Here is a 13,175-nt window from a genome sequence, read left to right as displayed (position 1 = left end):
CTTCCAGCCGCTCGCTTTGCTCCGCTCAGGGTCCCAGCGCTGCGGACAGAAGAGCAAGGGCGCGGACGGGGAGCGGCGTCCCGGTGGTGGGAAGAGCCCGTCACCCTGAGGCTGGGAGGACGTTTCTAGCCAGGCCCTGGCAGCGACAGCCCCGTTGCTGTGGCAGCGAGGGCCCTTCAAGGCAGACCCTGCGCGGGGGGGGGGAGCCCCTGTCGCTATAGTAACGGGGGCCTTCCTGTGCGGGAGACTCACATCATGGCGGCGCCTTTGCTGATGGCGGCGCGGTGCGGTGCGCGGGCCTTCGGCACGGCCGGTGAGACACGGGCCGGGGAGCCGCGGTTCCGCACGGGTGGGCAGCGGGAGCCGCTCGGGGCTGGAGGGGGGGCAGGAGAGCTCGCGGATGCCTGGGTTCCCCAAGCGGGCTTGGGGTGGCGCCGGCCCGGCCCGGCCCGTGCTCCTGCTCTCCGCCCTCCGCGGGCTCCCTCGGTCTCGTTTCCCGTCCTGTGTATGAAACGGAAACTCTCTTCGCTTCCAGCCGCTCTCTGCAAGCGGGCAGCCCCGCTGGGACCGATGCCCAATGAACATATCGACGTCAGCAACTTGGAAGCGCTGGAAAAATACCGCAGTTTCACTCGTTACTTCAAGTTGGCGGAAAAGGAGAGCAGAAGACCCCGGTGGTGGAAGACGTACCGGCAGCACACCAGTCCCCAGCCAGGTACTCGTGGAAGGAGCTGCACATAATGGTTTTGCTGCTAAAGCTCAGGAAACTGGGGGTGTCTCTGCAAAGAGCTGATTATGTGCTTTGGCACGAGGCTTGTCCTGTTCTGATGTTTTTGTTTGTTTTGTTTCAAACTTTGCAGTGCACAAACGTCTTCAGGGGAAAGGGGGCTACAGTTTTCTGAACGGAGGGAGGCTGGCCACCTTCCAGAAGATGTTGAGCAGAGTAACAAAGTGATTCGTGGGAATCCCAGGGCCTAGAGCTTTAGTCTTGCTGCAAGTAGCACAGTTCGGCTACTCTGCTGAGCAGCCCCAGCGACCAGACCTGCTCACCAGCTGGGAAACCCACAGGGTTGGGAATGCTATGAGTTGGGGAAGGAAGGAGCAAAAGTGTAGAGATGGAGGGGGAAGGTGGTAGAATTGAGTCCTCTGTGTCTTGAAGTTTGCATCTCTCTCACACTCTCTAGGGTGCTGCAAGGGGTTTGTGTTTGAGGTGTTCGCATTTTTTACATACATAACTTTTTCATCCCTTTCTGAAGAGCCAAAGACTGACATCAGTCTGCCGCATGATAAGCTGCTGCGGGCAAAAGAAATCAAGAAAAGAAAAAAGATCCTGAGGGAGAACCACCAGAATACTGAGATGGAAAGAGCAGCCCGGCTCCGGACTGGTCTGTGCCCTACCACCTCTTCTCCCTGCCCTGGCTGCAGTGGGTGCCCAGCTGCCTCCTGCAGCGTTTCTCTCTCCTTGCAGTGCTGATTCCCCTCAACGAAGTCAGAGCTGAGTGGGAGAAGAGCAGTGGCCCATTCCACAAGCAGCGTGTAGCAGAGCACTGCGGGATATTTCGTGACTTGTTCAGGGGAGCCACGTTCACCCCTTGGGTTACCTTGAGGGTGGAGTACAGCCAAGAAGATGAGCACCTCGTGCCAGTATACTATGGGAACATGGTAACTCCATCAGAGGTGTGTGAGGGGAGCGGAGAGCAACCTCAACCCTATGGGAAGCCTCTGTGTTTCTGTCAGATGCTTCTAACAGGCATTATTTGTTTTGGGGGATTTCTTTTAAAAGGGTATTTCCTCTGTGATGAAGGAAATCTGTTTCCTGGACATGAGAAGGACAGAGCTTTGCAACAGGATCACTGTCTACCAGCAGGCTGATGTTTATTAACACTCCAGGGGGCTCTCCATGTGAAGCTGGGTGGCATGTCTGTGTTGCATCCTGGCCTTGTCCACAAGAAGTTCATGTTCTTTGCCTTGGAAATGGTGATCTGGTCTTAATGAAACCTGTTTGAGCAATGTATGTTCTTTTTATGTTGTTCTTAGGCTTCTGGTCCCCCTGCAGTGTCATATGAGGCAGATAAAGGCTCCCTCTGGACCTTGTTGCTCACAAATCCAGGTGAGTAATGAGTTCTTTAATAAAACATGTTTAAACTGGTTATTTCATTCTGCTTTTGGTTAGCTTCTGTTTCCTTTGGGAAATAACCAGAGATGATGTGATACCTGCTAAGCAGGGACATATTACATATGCAGAAAAGGCTGTAGCCTCCCCAGATCTCTGGCTGAGAGATGGACAGTGACACGTCAAGACCTCTGTCACAGTGTAGAGGAAACGATTCCCTGGCTCGCATCTTTTGTTTACCGCCAAACTCCTCTCTCCCTTGTCAGTCTGCCTGGGAGGCAGGTTAGCTGACATTGTTTGAAACCAAGGCACAGTGAAGTGAAGCAGATGGTCAAGAAGTTCTATTAGTCTTGGAATTACATCTGTAGAGTTTTTTCTCTTCATTTTAATCCCAGTCCTATTAGAATGAGTTACTTTTGTGATAGGAGAGGAATGCTGGGAGGTCTCGAGCTGCACCCTCTGTTCAAAGCGTTTACTCTTTGGGGTTGATACAAACACCAGGGTGCCCCTAAGTCACCTTTCTTTGTTTTTTTTTGTGTTTGCAGATGGACATCTAAGAGACACAGACTCGGAGTACCTCCACTGGCTGGTGTGAGTACATCAGAGGCATGTACTGTTTAGCCCAGGGAAAGCCCAGGCAAAGGCCAGGCACAGGAGGTAGAAACTCTTCCAGCATAGCTGGGGAATAAACATTTACTACAGCAGTTCAGTGGCTTGCTTTGGTACTCCTGCCATTAGCTTTTTTGCTCCTGTGTTTTGGGTTCTGCTAAACATGCAGAACACCGTTCCAGGTGTTGTTGCTGTTTGGCATTCAGATCGCTGGGTATGAATTTTCTTCCAGTGAAAGCAGCCTCTATTATCTGTTCATTTGTCAAAAGGGGCACCAGTGACATCAAAATGCTGCACAGAGTGATTTGCAATTCTGGGTTGAGTCTGCTGATTCTAATGAAGGGAAATGAATGGGTATATGAAGTAAACTTCTTTGTGTTCAGGACGAATATCCCAGGCAACGACTTTAAGGCAGGTAAGGAGATCTGCCACTACTTGCCGCCCTTCCCTGCCATGGGAACTGGCTACCATCGCTTCATCTTCCTCCTCTTCAAGCAAGACTGCCCCATAGATTTCAGTGAGGATGTTCGGCCGATGCCGTGGTAATTCAAGCTTTTGCTGGGCAGTTTTGCACTCCATTGGCTTGGCTGTTAGTGCTATGATCACATGGTTGTTACTGCTGTAGGAGAGCAGTTCCTTTTAATCTGCAGGGTTGTTTGGAGCTGTTTTGAGGTTTTGTGTCACCTGAAGCCACAATCTCAGCCCTGCAAGCACTGTGGTGTCCTGTTTCTTTAAACAGGCTGTTAAGAAAGTGGTTTGTCCTGCATGGGGCAGGAATGTGCATGGAGCGGGAGAAGCTGTGAGGTTTACTTTTGGTGACTTCCTTTTCATAGAACCCTAGAAAGGTTGGGTTGGAAGGGACCTTCAGGTTTATCCAGTTCCAACCCCCTGCCACAGGCAGGTACACCTTCCACTAGAGCAGGTTGCTCCAAGCCCCTGTGTCCAACCTGGCCTTGAATACTGCCAGGGATGGGGCAGCCACAGCTTCCCTGGGCACCCTGTGCGAGTGCCTCAGCACCCTCACAGGGAAGAAAAGAGGTTATATACCTCTGTTTTATAGACTCGGTGGTTATGTGGGGAAGTAGTTGTCTACCATGATGCTGCAGGAAAAGAGGTTTACCTCGGATGTTGTGCTTATGTCTTGTTTTCCAGCCACAGCCTCAAGATGCGAACCTTTAGCACATTTGACTTCTACAGAAAGCACGAGGATGCAATGACCCCAGCAGGGCTGGTATTTTTCCAGTGTCAGTGGGACAGCTCTGTTACTGAGGTCTTCCATCAACTTCTCAGTAAGCAATGCAGTGTGTAGAGGTGCTGAAGAGAGCCTGTTGGTGGACTGGGACACGGTCCTGGGAGTAGGTGCACAGGGTTGCTGAGTGAGCTGTGACTGGATGCTCGCACTTGCTCTTGGCAGTTGTCTAGAATCTGTTACAGCACAGACTGGGTACTTACTGAGCCATCATCCCCCAAACAAACAGCAATCTAAAACAGCCTCTCAAAGAATGTTTTGATTGAGCATTTTAAAGTAACAGTGACAGAGCCTTCACCAGCACGTGCTTGACCAGCCCTGGTCCTGTGTGCACATGGGGGCCCTTGCTGGTGAAAGGGGATGTCTGAGGTTTGGGACTGAGCCATCTTGCTGACGTTCTGCATTACCCCTTTCCAGATATGAGAGAGCCTGTGTTTGAATTTGTGCGGCCGCCCGTTTACCATCCTCCGCAGTTGAAGTTCCCGCGTCACCAGCCTCTGAGGTACCTGGACAGATACCGAAACACTCAGGAGCCCACCTACGGCATTTACTAGGGACCCAGACACTTCTTGCAGCACTCAGGCATAAGCTGGGTGCCGGCCAGGCAAATGGAGCTGCCAGTGTTCCTGCATTCACACAGCTGGGGGCATCTGCACCTCTGGAGGAAGACAACAAAGTCTCAGCCCCCCAGCTACTGGTTCACCTGTGCTGGCAGCGCTGGGAACTGAACAGCTGGGGGCGACAGGGCTTGCACTGCTGGCAGCTGCCTGATCAAAAGGCTACTTAAGATGGATGAAAGCAAATCCATGGCCAGGCTGAAACCTTGCTACTCGTTGTATAGGAGATCTGATCAGTATGGGTGTCAGGGTAGAGTCCCCCCAGAGATGCCTTGATTTGCTTCTCTGCAAAGATCACAGTTGCACTGCTGCCTGTTCATGGAATGAAATGAGCCAGGCCAGCCTGGATTTTCTTCTTTTGGAGTGCTGCAGTTTAGGACTGTTAGCTTTTGTTTGTGCAGTTCTCTTAGAGATGAGTTTGATTAAACACCCTGAATGAGGCTGGTGAGAGATGTCTTTATTGGGAAGAGCTTAGTATTTTGACCAGCTGGCATGGAGGATCTCTGGAGGATCTCAGAGGGGTGGACTAACAATACAATCACATAACAACCTTAATTTCCTGAGTCAAAACACTTGGCATAGCCAAGGACATGAGTCCTACCAAAAGGTGTCCCTTCTGGGGAGGCTGAGGAGTACAAACCCATCCATCTGTCCCTGTGATGTTGCGTCAAATTTTTACCCCCACTTAGGGACAGAGTTGGAATACCTTGTTAACTATTACTGTACAAAGTTCTGGGGGCAGGACTGTGTTCAAACCCTGCATTCCTTGCTGTGATGTACTGCTTATTTCTTGGTACCAGGTGACCCGCTGCTTAGTAGCAGGTCTACAAAACGTTGATTGGTATCAAGCAGAAGAACAGGGCCCTGCAGCATCTGCCCTCTTTCGTGTTGCTCCCCAGTGCCACAGCAGCACCAGCCACCAGACCTCATCTGGTTTCCATGCCTACTGGAGTCACCCTGAGCCTCATCACCCACCTTGACCTTTTGCATTTTTACTCACTGATTTATGTTTCCAGTGGAGAGACTCTGCTCTCTGCTGGGCTCTTTCTGAATCCTCTGATCACATGTTCAAACACCCAAATACCAACATGCTGCTGCGACTGCCTCTTCCCAGCTCTGGTTCACAGTAACTTTTTCTGAAGTTTCCCCCTTCATCAGGAAATAAGAGCTTCCAGCAAACAACTGAGATTGTGCTGAAAAATTCTTCCCTGTGAGGGTGGTGAGGCACTGGCACAGGATGCCCAGAGAAGCTGTGACTGCCTTGTCCCTGTCAGTGTTCAAGGCCAGGTTGGACACAGGGGCTTGGAGCAACCTGCAGTAGTGGAAGGTGTCACTGCCTGTGGCAGGGGGTTGGAACTGGATGAGTTTTGAAGGTCCCTTCCAACCCAAACCAGTCTGTGGTTCTATGACTTGCCAGCTCCCTGAAGATCACATCTCCAAAGGTAAGGAGATAAGGTTTAGATTGTAAGGTTGGAAGCTTTTCTCCTGAAGACAGGGTAGAGGTACGCAGTGCATGGGCATCACTATCACCTCCAGGCAGAATACCTGAGCAGAGGCAGGTTGCTCAGGTGATACCTTTCCTATATTCGGAGTACTGACATGCACAGATGTTGCAAGGAACTTAGTAGGAAAAGGAGTGGTGGGTGTGCATGGGCATGTGCAAACAGCAGGACGTGTAGTTTAAAATGGAAAGATGCAAAGGCAGAATGTAGCCATGTCTGGCTGCTGGCATGTATCATAGCCCTTGTCACTGCAGAAGCAAGCGATGTGGCGGCAGCAGCAGTGGGTGCCCCTCTCTGTTGGTTCTGTGGCTGGATGATGTCAGGACCACTGTGCTGCAGTCTCTCTGCCAAGGAGGACTGCTATTCTCTGCTCAGGAGACATGAGGATACCAGGAAGTTCCCTCAAAGGGCAAAAAAGGGCAAAAATCAAACTATACATCCTTTGTATACCCATGCAATGCATGCACCAAAATACACATTGCTCTGATGCTTGTCAGCCACTTGTGTCTGTCTGCCTGTGGTGGTGCTGCAGTGTTTCATTCTCTCCAGGGCCTCCTGCTGTACTTCACAGCCCTCCCTCTCCCTGAGAGGTGCAGCTGTAACCCTCCCCATCTTCCAGGTGTGTGGCATAAGCCAGTACGGTGAGGGTGCACCAACTGGGCGTCTCCTTTAAGAGCATGCCTGGCTCAGAGCTTTGACCCGCCTCTCGGCTCCTCTTCTGAGCAACTAAGTTTCTATTTCCCCAGCTTGTCACCCTGATCTGTGGTGCAGGCAGGATGGCATCACCCACCTCGAAGAAGCTGGAGGGGAAGTTAGTGTGCTCCATCTGCCTGGAGCTTTTCAGGGTGCCTGTGACCTTGCCTTGTGGGCACAACATCAGCAACCACTAGAAAAAGCAAGAACAGGAGCCTGCCTGGGCAGAGAGCGGCTACACATGCCCCGAGTGCCGCAGGGGCTTCAACCAGCGGCCAGAGCTGGAAAAGAATGTCACCCTGTGCAGCGTGGTGCAGCTGGCACGGGATGGCGTGGCGTGGGTCTTGGACACAGAGAGGTGTGAGATGGCCCGCGGTGAGCTGTGCCCACAGCATAGGCACCTGCTGGAGCTGTATTGCAAGGATGAGCAGCGGTGTATCTGCTGTGTCTGCACGGTGTGACAATGCCAGCGGCACCAACGGGTGCTCTTTGAGGAGGAACACTCAAAACAGCAGGTGAGAATGATGGGTGGCAAGACTGAGGCAATGAGAAGGGTCAAGCAGGGGAAGTTGTGGCAGCTCGGGCATGGCACAACATCCACCTCGCTGTCCTGTGCCCTGCTGTGGGGACATGGTGAGCCTCCATGTACTGCCCTGTGCCTGGCCTCAGCTGAAAGGGGGACTGGCATGTGCTTTGATCAGACAGATGTGACAGGACAAGGGAATGGCTTTAACCTGCCAGAGGGGAGATTGAGATTAGCTCTTAGGCAGAAGCTCTTCCCTGTGAGGGTGCTGAGATGCTGGCACAGGGTACCCAGAGAAACTGTGGCTGCCCCATCCCTGGCAGTGTTCAAGGCCAGGTTGGACACAGGGGCTTGGAGCAAGCTGCTCTAGTGGAAGGTGTCCCTGCCCGTGGCAGAGGGTTGAAACTGGATGAGCTTTAAGGTATCTTTCAACCCAAGCCATTCAGTGATTCTGTGTCAACAGCACCCAGCTGCTCCCTGACAAATCTGAGGCTGTCAAGAGCAGCAGAGAGCTAAATAAATCCAGCAGCACCAGATGAACAGTGCCGTAGGTATTTGTGACCCACTGATCTAGAGGGAAAAGTTAAAAAAGGGGTGAAAAACAGCCTAGGATTTCACTTCTCTCTGACTCTAGATGCAGCCTCTCCCCTTCTCAAGCCTTCTCCTTCCCTGTGGGCCTTGTCATGCAGCCTGGAGAGGGCTCCCTGGTGCTGGGTAGGGGGCAGCATGCTGCACCACAGTACATTGGTGCTTCATTTCACAGGCTCTTTTGAAAGAGTCCATGGAAGAAGCCCAGAAGGAATCAGAGAAGATCAAGCAGGTAATGCAGAAGCTGGAGGAGCAAACACTCAGCATCAAGGTAACACCGTGGCTGCCTCTGTGCCAGGTGCAGGGGTGGAAGTGTGCCAGCTCTAATGCCTCCTCTCCACCCAGGACTCTTCCGAGGGGCTCAAATTGGTCATTCTGAGCAAATTTGCCCTCCTGAAGAAAGCCCTGGAGGATTGCCAGTGGCAGACAGTGGCCAAGATCGAGCAAGAGCAGGCTGTGGCACTGGGACGTATGGGGGAGGACTGGAACCGCCTGAAGGACCGCCTGGACATTCTTAGCCAGCACAGGGAGAGGGTTCAGCAACTCCTGGGCTGCCCTGACAACAGGACCTTCCTCCAGGTACCATCCCACAGAACTGCACACACACAGAACCACAGAATGTTTCGGGTTGGAAGGGACCTTAAAGCTCATCCACTTCCAACCCCCTGCCATGGGCAGGAACACCTTCCACTAGAGCAGCTTGCTCCAAGCCCTGTCCAGCCTGGCCTTGAACACTGCCAGGGATGGGCAGCCACAGCTTCCTGGTGCTATATCCCTTCCCATGCCCTTTTGGTGAGGGCAGATACTTGGTCATCCCCATTCCCCAGGAGAAACACATCCTCAGCTTGGCTTTGGGATGTGATGGGGCTGCAGGGAAGTGCTGTTTTTGGGAGGGGTCCCTGAAAATTTGGGGGACAATGCTGGATTGGAGTGGATGGTGCTTGCTCATAGGGCCATGGGCAGCATCTCCCACCCCCAAACCACTCTGCAAGGCTCTTCTACCACCAGCAAAACAGTCTTATGCCGCAGCTCCTCTGCTCCCCACAGCTTCACACTCACCCTGCAACTGACCCCTGCGCACCAGCCACAGCTGACAGCAAATGTTTTGGGGATGCCCCCATCACCCACTGGAGAGTGTGTGGTTGGGAGTCAGAGCTTCTGATCCTCCTTAGGCCAGTGCATGCATATCTGTGTGTCTGACCACAGGAGTTCCCCCTGCTCCCATCTCTGGAGAGCCCAGAGGTGCTGCTCCCAATGGACTTTGATGTGGTTGGCATGGTCAAGCCCATCACCAAGATCCTCAACAACATCTCCAGGCTTCTGCTGGAGGACCTGCCCAGCTCTGTGGCCCCCAAAGCCCCTGACCCTGTTGTCCAAGGTAACTTGTCTGATCGCAGAGCCACCCCAAAGGGCTCCAAGTCATCCTGAATCACTGCCTGGCCCATGTCACTATTCTGGGGACAGGGCTGCTGGGCACAGAGGGTTGGGATGGGGACACACATCATGTTCAGCAGATGGATGTCAAGAGAGGAGGGAAAGAGCTGGGTGGCTTCCCTCTGACTTTCTTCCTCGCTGGCAGTGTCAAGTTGCAGTGGCATGTGACCACTCCCAGGCTTGTATACAATAGGCTTCCTCCTCCCATCAAAGCCAGGGAGAAATAGGTTTTTGGGTGGCATCACTCAAAATACTTGTCCCCATCCTACACAGGCCCAGTGCATCCCCAGGCGATGGTGGTGAAGGTGGCAACCCACCTCCCTGATTGCCTGGGAGCAATCAGTTCCGAGCTGAGCTTCTGAAGGGTGAGGAGAACATGGGACTCCTAAGGGACAGCACTCCCCTGGGATCCCAGCAGGCGAGGGAGGTTGGTTGTGGCTGCGGGGACAGGGGCTCCTTCCCTTGTTCTTCCAGTCCCTCTCCCTAAACTCGGAGAATGGTGGTGCAGGGCTGGGGTGGATGGGCTGGGGGATATTGCACAGCTGGGAAAGGGCCATGAGGAGGATTAGGTGCACCAGGGAACACTTTCCCATGAAAATGGAGGCTGCCAGTGCCTGGCATTGGGTCAGCCGCTGACCTGGATCTTGCCTCATACCCATCCTCTCCTTTCACCTTCCTGGGGTGTCTCTGCCTTCTGTTCCTGATGATCCATATGTAAACATGGTGCTTTTCTGCAGGCAATGCAGCAGCTGGCAAGTGATCACCCCAGGCTGGGCCATGAGCTGCCCTGCATAGCACAGCACCAGTCCAGAGCCCTGCCTCAGTCATATCCAGGCATATGGCCCCAGTGCTGCCAGCCACAGTCCTTCATGTCTTCTTTGGGCCCATCCCACTCTAATTCCTTAGGGATTTCCTCTTTTCCCATTTCCTCCTTGTCGGGAAGAGGGCTGGATAATGTTTAGGGTATGTTGGTCATGTCACTCTTGCCAAGAAGACGATTGAAATCCTGGGACCTGTGAAGATTCCTTCCATCAAGCCCCCCAAAACATTCTCGGGGTTATTAATTGAAAAAAAAAAAAAACCAACGAAAAACCAAAACCCAAAGTTATTTCTGGGCAGCAGCCTCAGCTCAGCGTAGCTGCCAGGCTGGGGTATTGCAGGAGGAAGATGAGGTGCTTGCGGCCAGTGAATACCCATGGCTCAAGAACTTATTGCAGCCAGTGCAGAGGAAGATGACTCCCTACAGTACCGTATTTGCTCACTTAATGCCTGGGTTTCTCCCCCTCTCCCCACCCACACCCATCTCTTGCTCTTAAAACCAAGCACATCTCTTCCAAAATGATGATAGAGCCATGGCTGCTCACTGGCTTTGAGTCAGACTGTGCAAGAAAAGCAGGAAGCGCTGCATCTTCATTCCTCACCAGCTATTTCTGGGCTGTTTCATTCTTTCTGGGAAGTGGGCAGGCAGGTATTGTGTCTCATCCTGCTTCTCCTCCCCTCCAAACACACTACAAATTGCTCCCTTCTATTTTGGGAGCCAGCCCTATGCAGTTTAAACCACAGCACTGCTGGGGAAGATCATGCCAAGGGCATAAAGGTCTGATGAAGCATTTCAGCCCCATTCATGCTGTTGCTCTTCCCAGACCACCGCAACCTGACCTTTGATCCCAGGACGGCCAACAAGTACCTGGAGCTGTCAAAAGGCAACTGGAAAGCCAAGCACAGCCCCATCACCATCTGTAGGTGGCAGGAGCAGGAACCCCGCTTCGAGCCCTGGCAGGTGCTGTGCAAGCAGGGCTACAGCCATGGCCACCACTACTGGGAGGTGAAGATCTCCAGCCACTCCGTTGTCCTGGGGGTGACCTATCGCAGCCTCCCCCAGGAGCGGAAGCAGGCACACAATTTCAACATTGGTCTGGACGGGGGCTCATGGGGGCTGCAGGTGCTGGAGGATTGCTACCTGGCCTGGCACAAGGGCCGGCTGCAGAAAATCCAGGAACAGCTGTGTAGGAACCTGGGGGTCAGCCTGGATTATGACAAGGGGCTCCTCTCCTTCTACGGGCTTGGGGAGAGGACATGGCTTATCCACTCCTTCCATGATGTCTTCACCGAGCCCCTCTATCCCGTTTTTTGGCTGTGTGAGGGGCGAGCAGTGGAGCTGTGCTGGAGGGATTAAGCCAGCACAACCATGTGGCTCTGCAAACTAGACCAAAAGCCATAGGCTGGTGCCATAGCTGAGCTGCAGCCAGTGGCTGTCACAGTGCGAGTGAGACCCCAGTGCCAAGTGGGGTGCAGTGTTTTAACAAGAGCTTATGAGGACACACATACAAATGAACCCTCTGATTTGCATGTGCAAGTATCATGCAGATAGCCCAGTTAGGGCAGAGGAAAGATTGCAGGGGCCAGTTACTGTGTGAGGTGTAGATGGGGTGAGGTGGGGAGATAGGGAGGGTGAAAGAATGAGTTTTTTTGTCTTTTTTCCACCCTTGCCCAATCTCCCAAGCCTAGATTCGAGGTGAGGAGAACCCTAGAGAAGAGTGCTGTGGAGAAGGGTGCTGTTGGAGGGAGCCCTGTGCTCATCCCAATCCTCCTGTTTCCCTCTTGCCACTCTTGGACATGGCAGAACAACTTTTTTTTGGGTGCCACGCTGCATTTGTTCAATGTACAAAGCTATTTTCCCCAGTAAAGCCCTATTTTACTATTGTTTTGACCTTTATGATGGTGGAAGCCGTGGGACCAAGCAGTGGGGGGGGGGTGGGGGGGGTGAGCTGGGTGCCCTGCGTACCTGTGCTCAGCACTAGAAGGTGCTTTATTTACAGTAGCACTGCAATGAGGAAACCTGGTTTGCTACAGCTCTGCTCCAGGGTTGATCCAGCACACAATAAAAGCTGAAGCTTTGATTGAAGCTTTCCCAAGGGTGAGACTGCAGGTCCGGGATCTCCTCCTCTCCCCCAGAATGCTGGTGAAGACTAACAGGGTGAAACTGGGCACTGGGTTCAAAGGTGCTGGGGACATGCAGGGCAATGCCTGGGGAGTGAATCACATCAGCTTGTTTCCTTTGGGGAAAAAAAAAGGGTTTAAAAGGCTCAATTTCCTTCAGGGACAGATGTGTTTTGTTGTGCTGTGTTTCCTCCTTTACTCCTCACCTCCATGCTCCTCCCAGCTGTGTCCTCAGGTGGGACCTTGGCCCAGCATGGACCTGGGAAGCCAAAAAGTTGTATCCTCTACACAGGATGTGTCTGGAGATGCCATGTTTATCAGACAGATCCTCATGTTGGGAGCACTTTGGTGCCTTCCCATCCCAGCCTGGTGCCTGCCAGGTGCAGAGAAGGAAAGGACAGGGACAGAGGCAGGACCTAAGTGCTGCAGCTTTTCCTGGACATGGGAATGGCTGATGTGGGGCCATAGGCATGAGGGTGGTAGGAAAGCACCTGCACCTATTGTCCTGGTTTAAGCCCAGCTGGTAACTCAGAACCACGCAGCCGCTCCCTCACTCTTCCCTTTTTTCCCTTTTGCTCCCCAGAGTGATGGAGAGGAGAATCAAAAGAATGTAAACCTCATGGGTTGAGGTAAGAGCAGTCCAGTAACTAAGGTATAAGACAAATCCACTACTGCTACCACCAACAATAATAATGATGATAAGGGAAATAACAAGGGGACAGAATATGACACTAAAAGGGGAAAAGAAAACAATAAACACAAGTGATACCCAGTACAATTGCTCACCACCTGCCAATTGATGCCCAGCCCTACCCAACCAGCGATCTGGGCAGCAGATCTTGGAAGGGCGATTGGGATGGGCTGGCAACAGCTTCCCTGGACAGGAGATTTTGCAGGTGTGCAGCAG

General features: G+C 52.7%; 2 protein-coding genes across 2 annotated transcripts; both read left to right on the top strand.

Annotated features, from left to right (window-relative positions):
- Window positions 1-57: 57 nt before the first annotated feature.
- On the top strand, window positions 58-5,033 carry MRPL38 (mitochondrial ribosomal protein L38). The gene is made up of 9 exons (XM_061462016.1): window positions 58-313; window positions 536-715; window positions 1,257-1,385; window positions 1,469-1,677; window positions 2,038-2,110; window positions 2,659-2,704; window positions 3,106-3,264; window positions 3,875-4,011; window positions 4,389-5,033. Exons 1-9 carry the CDS (start codon window positions 256-258, stop codon window positions 4,523-4,525), a joined length of 1,128 nt encoding a protein of 375 aa, XP_061318000.1. The 5' UTR covers window positions 58-255; the 3' UTR covers window positions 4,526-5,033.
- A 1,810-nt stretch (window positions 5,034-6,843) lies between these two features.
- On the top strand, window positions 6,844-12,038 carry TRIM65 (tripartite motif containing 65). Its single transcript, XM_061462015.1, is given in 7 exon segments — window positions 6,844-7,298; window positions 8,070-8,165; window positions 8,240-8,473; window positions 9,101-9,272; window positions 9,602-9,666; window positions 9,669-9,693; window positions 10,972-12,038. Coding segments are annotated over 7 exon segments (1,557 nt in total). The 5' UTR covers window positions 6,844-6,866; the 3' UTR covers window positions 11,505-12,038.
- The last annotated feature ends 1,137 nt before the right edge of the window (window positions 12,039-13,175 follow it).

This window comes from Pezoporus flaviventris, unplaced genomic scaffold (genome assembly GCF_033815535.1).
Source record: "Pezoporus flaviventris isolate CSIRO_AGI_PZ_B2104156 unplaced genomic scaffold, CSIRO_AGI_Pfla_v1 ptg000034l, whole genome shotgun sequence".
In the NCBI taxonomy this organism is placed as follows: Eukaryota; Metazoa; Chordata; class Aves; order Psittaciformes; family Psittacidae; genus Pezoporus; species Pezoporus flaviventris.
Note: the sequence above shows the minus strand (reverse complement) of the source record. Positions and strands in the feature narration are given on the sequence as shown.